This window comes from Neopelma chrysocephalum, unplaced genomic scaffold (genome assembly GCF_003984885.1).
Source record: "Neopelma chrysocephalum unplaced genomic scaffold, ASM398488v2 Primary Assembly neopelma1_26b, whole genome shotgun sequence".
NCBI lineage: Eukaryota > Metazoa > Chordata > Aves > Passeriformes > Pipridae > Neopelma > Neopelma chrysocephalum.
This window is the reverse complement of record NW_020897696.1, coordinates 4,703,162-4,713,274: the sequence shown is the minus strand read 5'-3', so window position 1 is coordinate 4,713,274 and position 10,113 is coordinate 4,703,162. Positions and strand designations below refer to the sequence as shown.

At 46.6% G+C, this 10,113-nt stretch overlaps 1 protein-coding gene across 1 annotated transcript; it reads right to left on the bottom strand.

Moving 5' to 3' along the window:
- Nucleotides 1-7,152: 7,152 nt before the first annotated feature.
- LOC113964270 (tubulin beta-2 chain) lies at nt 7,153-9,781 on the bottom strand. Its single transcript, XM_027676277.1, has 4 exons — nt 9,641-9,781; nt 9,020-9,128; nt 8,657-8,767; nt 7,153-8,446 (listed from the first exon to the last, which is right to left on the bottom strand). The coding sequence occupies exons 1-4, from the start codon at nt 9,695-9,697 to the stop codon at nt 7,386-7,388; spliced, it is 1,338 nt and encodes a 445-aa protein (XP_027532078.1). The 5' UTR covers nt 9,698-9,781; the 3' UTR covers nt 7,153-7,385.
- Nucleotides 9,782-10,113: the final 332 nt, after the last annotated feature.

The window sequence follows — 10,113 nt, the reverse complement described above, 5'->3', positions numbered from 1 at the left end:
TCTCTCTTATTTTTGATGGGTGATGTCATGTATTGCTCAGGCACGTATATCAGAGACTACATGACTTTTTGAGTCCTTCTGTTGGTACTCAAATGAACAGGCTCTATTCATTATCTTTTTGTTTGCCTTCTCCCTCATAACTATGATATTCCCACCTGATGAGCACTGTCTGAGGTCACCTTTGGAACCTGATGCCTGATCATTTGCAATGTGCATTAAGATAGAAGAATATTTTGCCAGCAAGAGGGTGGAATAATTATGAAGGTGTTTTTAATGTTAGCAATAAAATACCTAAAGGGAAAACCTATTTTTATTTCAAAATTATGACCCACTGCAGGCACTAGAAGCAATTAAATATAACAACACTGAGCATGCTTTTATGAATGAGCAAAAGCAGTTTCATTGTAGAGCCCTCTATACTTGGGTTTATTATAGCTGGGTATCTGTGTGTTTGGCCAAGAACAAAAGAGGAGAGAGCATAAGCATGTGAGAGAAAAATCACATTACAGAGTAATTTGGGATGCTGTTAATTCTGAAACAACCCATGCAAATTTTGAGGGGAGAAAGGTTTCTTCATGAACCTAATATTTCTTCCACACCATATGGTTTCTCTTGTGAACTTAGATTATAACCTCTGAGAGTCAGGCATTTCTGTGAATGTGGTTATACAGGACACAGCAAATAGAATCCCACTCATCTCGCTTCCAAAGGTACCATAATAAACAGGATCAGGTGTCATAAAATGACTCCAAAAAGGGAAAAATATGTTTATCATCATCAGGCAGCAATTTACTGAAAAGAAAGACAAAACAATACAGCCTCTTATTATTTCCTCTTGGCACACCAGATGTGATGGGGTAGCAGCCAGATGGCTCCTGCCCCCATCCAGGCTGCATCTACCTTTTAAGATTGCTCAGTGGATGAAATGCGTCTGTTATTTCTACAAACTGGGTCCTCCAGTCAAGAGATGACTAAGATTTCAGCATCAATATAAATGAAATGTTGATATCACATTTTCCAAGGCAGCTTATTTCCTGCACGTCATTGAGGACAAGGCACAGATAGTGACTTTGATCTGCTAGTCACTGTTTCTTTTGTTCCTTAGCCTCCTTGCTTTATCTTGCAATCCAATAGTTACTTGTAACTCAAACTGACACTGAGCAAACTCTGAACTTCATCTCGTGACGTCTGCTAAGATATGCAGTAGTTTGTGGTGGGATTCAACATACATTGTTTAAAATTGCCAGGGCTCTCTGCAGGAGAATTCAGAGTGCTGTTGAACTAGGTGGCCGAATCAACCAAATGTCTTGTTTTGCTCTCTCCTGCTTCCAGCTGTCTGCCCTTTCCTCCTTCTTTGCGTAAGTTCTCTTTCTGACACACTCCCTAATTGAAGAAAAATCTTCTTCCACCCCTCCAGTCTTCTGTCTGGGAGGACATTCAGGGAAATTAAGAGAAAGGTAGAGGGCTCAGACATTCACTGGAGCTGCTAGAGGAAATAACAAAAGGGTAACAGGTAACACCTGAAGTGGGGGAAGGGGAATAGGACCACCCTTTTTAGGAGCTGGAAAATATTGAATCAGCCCTGCCTATGGAAGTGGCTGTTTTCTCTATGCCCAGGAAATTTCTAATTCCTGCCTGCTAGGGTGGAGCTGGAATCCTAGTTGGTATTTCCAAAAACCAGCCATAAAATTAATTTATTAATTATAAGACCACCATTATGCTGGATACAGAGAAGCATGCTGTAAGAAGTCAATGCTTGAATTTCATTTCATGTTTGTAAAGCTCGTTGTGAGACCATTTGAACTTTGCTTGAAAACCCTGTTTGATTATTCACTATGAAGGCAGGCAGTATCTTTCTATTAAAGTCATGGAAAATGTGGAAATGTTTTTCAGTGCAAAACAACACAGAACTTTTTACTGAATAAGCTACACAACCTTTGCCAGGGTAGCCACTTCATCCTCTGGAGCAAGTGTTTTCACATTCTGCTTAAGCTGGATTATTATTAACATTTTTGTTTGCAATGATAGAGGCATTCTTGCCAAAAAGAAAGGAAAATATGCCTTAAACTTACCAAGGAAACCAAGTGAGAAAAATAACCTGATTGTAAAAAATGACATATGGATAAATTAAAACCAGTTGGAAAATCTCTACACTACAAGAATCAAACATTAATAAACAAGAATTTAACAGACCTAACTTGATTTCCTCCCTTACAAGGGGAATTCTGCCCGTAAGGGAAAAATGACTTTGAGCGGAGAGAAGGGAATGACCTACTGTTGAATTATTTCTTTTTTCACTCAGATACTGTAAATAAATACCTTTCTTATACACACACTTCAAAAAGACACAGTTTTCCTTTCTGGCAGATTCAAAAATAAAACACCTAAAGTAGGGTGGAAGTTAGGAGCAGTGAAACAGTTCACTTCTTGTTAAACTGCTCAGGGAGAAGAAAGAATTGTCACCTGAACTGTGTCCTTTGCTGGCAGAATGGCTGGGGAAGGGCAGGCTTTCCTAGCTCCCCCCCCTATCCTCCCACTCCCTTGGTTTCAAATGCTCAAAGGGCTCCAGCTGGAGAAGTGTCCAGGAAAGTCAGGGCCAAGAAATGTCTTTTTCCAACATGCATCATGTCCTCAGGCACTTTCCTGTGACCAAATGCTTCCATTTTCATGTAGGCAAGCTAAAGATAAAAACGATCTAAAATGGAAGTATCTCCAAACCGATAGTCTGCTCTTTCCCCTTTTAATAAATAACAAACAGACCAGGACAGGTGATTGCTGGAGTATGAAAAGGCAGGTGCTTATCATGAATGGATTGTAGATTAAAAGGTGGAAAATTCTCAAAAATCTTCCTTTTTAGTCACCTACAAGATCAGCTCCTAATACTTGTTTATAAAGGTTCATTTCGAGTTAAAGAGAGAAGAGAAAAATAACCTTACTTTGATTACCTCAAGCACGTATAACACATCAAAAGTGTCAAGCTTTGTTCTGTGAAAATGTCGAAGCAACTGAAAAAACACATGGGAAGACTGAGAAGGAGATTATTTGTAAATGAAAAACAGTGCCTCCCTACAATGAGCAGGTTCAGGAGAACAGAGTTACCTATAGCCTCATATTCTGGCTGCCACATCTGAACAGTCCCTAAAAGTATATGCTCATTATGCTTTAATGTGGAAAAGAAAAATGGAATAACTTCCCTTGGGATAAAGGTTGTGTATCAAATATAGGGCGTAGTCACATTATTTCTCCAGAGGATTTTACCTCCTCGTAGCTAAATACAAACAGAATTATTAGGCCTCATTAAACAAAAAGCAGCAATTAAAGCACCTCCCACTGAGAAGGAGAATTTAATATAGTTTAACAGCCCTTCTTAAAAAAAAAAAAATAGTAGCAAGACAATGAGATGTGGAATTTTGGTTGTGGGGTTTAGGTGTGTTTTTTTTTTTTAGGGGGGAGGGGACGGGAAGGCAGGGCAGGGATGTTTGGGAAGTGATTTCAATTGAACAACCATGAAACTTGCCCTGCTCAAAGCCACTACTTGTTTTCATCCTGATCTTATACATAACCTTGCCATGGAGCCTACAGGGAGGGAAAAGGACAAAGGAAACAAGGGGAGAACTCTTTCTGATGCAGACTATTGCTAGATGCCCCAACTCTTCCTTGTGAGGTAAGAAAACTTGTCCCTCTTGCACCACTTTGCCACAGTTGCTCCAGGCAGCAGAACTGTTTTGCAGCATTGCAGCACCACCCCCTAAGGACTCTCTCAGTTCATCACAGTTTCTTTAAGCACATAGTCCTTGCACACATAGAAAAACCTACTAGCGCTATACTCTTTTGAAGTATGTGGCACATGATATCATCATCCATGAGATTTCCCTACACAGAATAAGGGTTTGCCCCATTTTTGCAGAGAATTTGCTGGAGAGGAGACCAAATGTCTGGATTCTCTTCTTTCTCCAGGTTATAAATCCCATTGCTACTTTGGCTTACTGTGTTTTTTGCCTCATACCTTCTGGAAGGATACATCTGTCAGCAGGATGGGCCTCAGGTTTGATTCTTAGATTATCACATCACCAGGACCATTGTATGCTTAATGCAACCCAATTTCTGATGTATACAGGCACTTCACATAGGTTGGGAAGAAGAAAATCATTATTGCTTCTCCCTGACAGAATGGAAAACATCTGTTGGAAAACAGATGTTGGCCTACGTTACCTTTAAGAGTTTTGAAGAACCAGACCACATACTGTAACACTGTTGCTTCAGTGGTTTAGACTGAGATCCTAGAACTAAGCAGGGAAAAGAAATTAGAAGAGATGGCATCCTAATGCCATTTCAATATGAATTAAGCCTACATTTTATCTAGTTGTTTTTACAACCTTTATCTTTACTATCTTGTATTTACCAGCAGACAAGCATTGAGTTGTTTGTCTTGACCAAGACATTCTATTAACATGCTTAAAAATTCCATTCATTCAACAAAGGGAATAAATAAATAAATAAAATGTTCCCCTCCCCACCATCAGTTAGAACACCATCAGTTCTAATTGTCAACAGAGAATGCTTCCCCTCAGGCCACAGTTGATATATTGAAATGAAAATATATTGCTTTATATTATTAACTTCTATCTCAACATAAATCAGTCATTGTAGGTGGCTTAAGCTGCACACCACTAAGTCTGTATTATCTATGCCTATTTCTTCCAAACAGGATGTTTCATGCAAGACCTTTAGCCCTAGATGTGTTGTTCATCACATGGGCAAATACAGATCAACACCCAGGAGAGGTCAAGGCAGTCAGACTGCCTAATCTGAAATTCTTTCAGTGGTTCTGCTTTCTTTGTGAAACAGAAAAATTGCAACTACATGCACTTGTTAAGACATCTCTTTGTTGTTTGGCATAGAGCAGTCATCTCCAGTTTTTATAGTGAATGTTCTCCTGGGCAATAAATGCAGCTAAAGCTCAAAGATACAAAGAAAAAAAAAGGTACTGTAGCCCCCAGGCCCAGTATGAGACTCACCCTCCATTATATTTCACTTACTGTTCCAACCAAGCTTTGAACCTTCCCTTCAAATCTTTCAGTATCCCCTTTACCTTTATTTATCTCAACTCCTACTGAAATGAGGCTTTTTTTTTTTTAATTATTATGACTGGCAAATAAGCTGTGTAGGATTTATGAAAGGACATGTTTCTGTCAAAGTATTTCTATTTATGGATTTTCTTCCCCTAGAACAAAAAAACAGAATACAAGCAGCAAGCCATGTAGGATGGTGTCCTAGTTTCTAGTAAGGGAGCTGTAGTGAAATGTGTCACTTGGGTAGCTATATTTAAGGGTTAGCTAGAGACAGAGTGTAATTACACTATGAATTAGAAGCTAGACATGCTGAACACTAGTGAAACCTGCTAGAGTGTCACAGCTGAAAGGAAGATATTTACTATCAAAGGCAAGCTTCTCATCTTTTAGTGAAACTTTGTTTAGATTTGTTTGCCGGCTCAAAGCTAGTATGATAAACAGTTTCAAGTGCAACCCCGAGAGGTAATTTCAAGGCAAGGTTACTTTGACAACCAGATAAAGTGTTATTTTCCCAAAGGGCCTGAGGCAGTATGTATTAACTAGGTTACTAAAACAACCTCAATTCGTCTAATGTTTAATCCTAGAACTGCTCAAGTGCTAAGAAATACAAGTACTATTGTGGATATACACAGCTGTATTTGTTTACTGACAGTTCAGGCAGTTTAAGTGCTTCTCACTCCTCTGTACGCCAGAAATCAAGCATACAGACGAGAGAAAAGCAAGTGCCTGTTGTCCTGCACACCGGGTTAACAGGCCCATCAGCAACGGAACAGGGTACTCTCAGAGCAGTGTCCACAGGCAGTGGAGTCAAAACACGCAAGATATTAGTTATGCACAGCAGCTCCCTTTTAATTCTCTCTTCCCGTAATGCCTTGCAAGCATTTCAGTAAAGGATCACAATAGAGGCTGCACAAATGTGCATACCAGCTCTTTCAGAGCAGTAAGGACCACAGTAATTGTAGCACTGGTAGCAGTTCTCAAAGCAACACCTTTTTTAGCACAAGACCACTCCCCTAAGTGGTGTTTCGATTTACTAAGCCTAAACTATTGGGTTACTGCTACACTCCATGAGGGATTTTTGTAGAAGTAATAGAGTCTGTGAGACTTTGCTAACTACTGACAACAGCATAGTTGATTCATTCAGGGTTCTTGCAACCTACAAGCGCAGCAACATAAATCCTCCCTCTCTCACTGTAAGGGAACCACACTTACCTTTGCAAAGATGCACAACAGTGTGCTGCTGCACTTCCCTCCCCTACCTGGGTAGAGGTTCATTTCCTACCACAGGGACCAGGAACAAACAACTGTCCTGTAAACATGTAACTTGGAGACAGCTATTGCCAGGGTATCTATATGTGACTAAGATTATACATTATGCTCTGGACAGCCTTTTGAGACACATCGCCTAGAAATATGCCCATCACCTCATATCTCCCAAAGGGAATTGATTGCCCCATAGAGTAAATCCTTTTACAGTTTAAGGGCAGGCTAGTGGCTCCTTTTGGGAAACAAATGAATTTTATTCCTGAAGAGAAAGTTCAGGTCTTGAGTTCTCAAGTTGTCCGGTAGTATAGACCTATTCTTCTCTGCATGCAATTTTTGTATTTAGAGAGGAGAGTTGGGGAAAGATATCAGTCAGCCACCCATATGTATGCACTATAGGCCCTGGAACAAGTTAAATAAGCTGCTGAATGGCAGTGGGGAAGCCTGCAGCTATCCTATCAAATCAGTTTTGACAGCTTGTAATGTGGAATTCAATATCTTCTCTCTGACCTCACTACCATGTATGAGCATAAATAGGAGTTTCAGTATTCTCAAGTGTAGTGTCTCGTTTCTACTAGCTAAAGCAGCTTTCATCCCACCAACTACATAAGCTGTTACACACAGGAGTTTTCATAAATTAGCTGTCATTCTTAGCTGAGCTACTACAGTTTCCATATGCTGCCAAATTCATAGCCTGAGAATTCTTGTTTTATTGAGCTTAAGCTTTCACTGAGGTTAAGGAATAAACTGAGAAGTTATAAAAAACTATACAGGAATTACTTGCTTAATAGAGAGGGAAATAAAGCAGAGGAGACAGTTTAGGACACAAAAAGCCTTTATGTTTGAGAAGTTAACCATTTCAACAGAAGACTCTGAAGTATTTTTGCAACTACTGTTACATTGGACAGTCAAGGATACAAAACTGCTGACAGAAGCAACAGTGGAGAGCACCAAATTAAAAAATGCATGCTTCAGCACAACTGCACAGATTCCTTCTCTCAATGAATACTTGCCTGCTCAGACTATACTTAATGCCTACCCATCTCAACTTTACGCCTCATCCTCCTCTCCTTCCTCTTCAAACTCCCCCTGCTCATCAGCAGTGGCATCCTGGTATTGCTGGTATTCGGAGACCAGGTCGTTCATGTTGCTCTCTGCCTCCGTGAACTCCATCTCATCCATGCCCTCGCCGGTGTACCAGTGCAAGAAAGCCTTGCGCCGGAACATGGCCGTGAACTGCTCCGAGATCCTCTTGAAGAGCTCCTGGATGGCCGTGCTGTTGCCGATGAAGGTGGCGGACATCTTGAGGCCGCGCGGGGGGATGTCACAGACAGCTGTCTTCACGTTGTTGGGGATCCACTCCACAAAGTAGCTGCTGTTCTTGTTCTGCACGTTGAGCATCTGCTCGTCCACCTCCTTCATGGACATGCGGCCCCGGAAGATGGCGGCCACCGTCAGGTAGCGCCCGTGGCGGGGGTCGCAGGCGGCCATCATATTCTTGGAGTCGAACATCTGCTGCGTCAGCTCAGGCACCGTCAGGGCGCGGTACTGCTGGCTGCCGCGGCTGGTGAGAGGGGCGAAGCCCGGCATGAAGAAGTGCAGCCGGGGGAAAGGCACCATGTTGACCGCCAGCTTGCGCAGGTCGGCGTTCAGCTGGCCGGGGAAGCGAAGGCAGGTGGTCACGCCGCTCATGGTGGCCGACACCAGGTGGTTGAGGTCCCCGTACGTGGGAGTGGTCAGCTTCAGGGTGCGGAAGCAAATGTCATACAGGGCCTCGTTGTCAATGCAGTAGGTCTCGTCCGTGTTCTCCACCAGCTGGTGCACAGAGAGGGTGGCATTGTAGGGCTCCACCACCGTGTCCGACACCTTGGGCGAGGGCATCACGCTGAAGGTGTTCATGATGCGGTCGGGGTACTCCTCCCGGATCTTGCTGATGAGGAGGGTGCCCATCCCAGAGCCTGTGCCTCCACCCAACGAGTGGGTCAACTGGAAGCCCTGGAGGCAGTCACAGCTCTCTGACTCCTTCCTCACCACATCCAGGACAGAGTCCACCAGCTCGGCGCCTTCCGTGTAGTGCCCCTTGGCCCAGTTGTTGCCAGCCCCGCTCTGACCTGGAGGGCAGACCACAAGCAAGGTGCCACATTAGCGCCCCAGGGACAAACAGAGATGATGCCACTTTCCCCTTCCCCGTGGGCTCCACCCTTCGCTTCCATCCCCCTCTGCCACTGGGTTTCAGGTCTCCCAGGGTCATTTGCATGCTTGCTCCAAGTCTTTTCTGTGTGTTGAGTTCCCACTCTGGGACTCTTCCATCTCACGCTCACCAAAGACAAAGTTGTCAGGACGGAAGATCTGTCCAAAGGGGCCAGAGCGCACAGAGTCCATGGTGCCAGGTTCCAGGTCCACGAGGATGGCACGTGGGACATACTTGTTACCTGTGAGAGAAACCAGCACCAGTTTTACAGCCCTGTAGTAAGCAGCCAGTGTCACAGCAGCCCTGCTGTTCTCCCATCCGCTGCTGAGGATATGGAGGGTGTGGGAATTGGAGGGAGGTAGCTGGGGATGGGAAGACAAAGCAGCCATTTAAGCTGTGCAGGGGCATCACCCACTGCAGGGAGTGCTGGGGGACCCCTGTCTGCACACCCTTCGCCCCCTCCCCCGGGAAGCTTATTACAGAGGGGCGTTACCGGTGGCTTCATTGTAGTAGACATTGATCCTCTCCAGCTGCAAGTCGCTGTCCCCGTGGTAGCTGCCTGTGGGATCGATGCCGTGCTCATCGCTGATGACCTCCCAGAACTGAGGGAACCGGAGTGAATGGGAGTGAGGATGGTCAGCGCCGCCACGCCCCGCTCTCGCCCCCTGGACAAATCCCCGCCACGTGGCAGCCAGGGATTCGCCACGCGTGGGTGCGGCCCCCCGGCCAGACGGAGCCGCCACCGCGCCCCTCACACCCCCCGCCACCGACGGGAGGGGTGTGGCACCGGCTCGGAGTCCCCTTCCCCCGCCCACCCCGGACCCCTGCAGACCGCGAGGGGCTGACGGATGGCAGCTGATGCCCCCGCACCCCTTAACCAGGGCGCGCCACACCCTCGGCGCGGAAACCCCACCGCACTCCCGCCGCCCAGATGCAACAGCCGGGAGCTGCCCCGCGCAGACCTTCCCATGGAGAGGCGATCCCGACGGTACTCCGCTGCGGAAAGGAGGCTCTCCCGGCAGCGGGTCCCTCTGGGACACGCGGAGCGCGGCTAAGCGGACACCGCCCCGCACCCGGAGCCCCGGGCAAGACGAGCGGGGCGCCAGCCCCGTACCTTGGCGCCGATCTGGTTGCCGCACTGCCCGGCTTGGATGTGCACGATCTCACGCATGGTGCCGGTGTCCAAAGGTGCCGCCCCGCTGCTCCTGCCGCCTTCACCTCCCTCTCCACCCGCTCTCGCTGCTGCGGCGGCCGCGCCCCGAGAGCCCCTTAAATGGGGAGCAGGCGCCCCGCCCCGCCGCTGACGTCATGCGGGGGTGGTGCGCAACCAATGGGCGCGCGGGGGCGGGGCCAAGCCTCGGCATTGTGTGCCGTGAGGGGGCGTAACCCTGGGGGGGGCGTGGTCGGAGGGCGTGGCTGCGGGCACCGCCCCACCGCCGCCGCCGCGGTGCCGCTGACAGCGGGGACAAAGGCGTGGGGCGGCCGGACCGAGCCGGCCACGTGCGAACCGCGACACCTCCCTGCGCCCACCGGCCCGCCCTCCCGCGGCGGCGGCCGCCGCAGCCTTTTGTTCCCCGAGACGCGCAG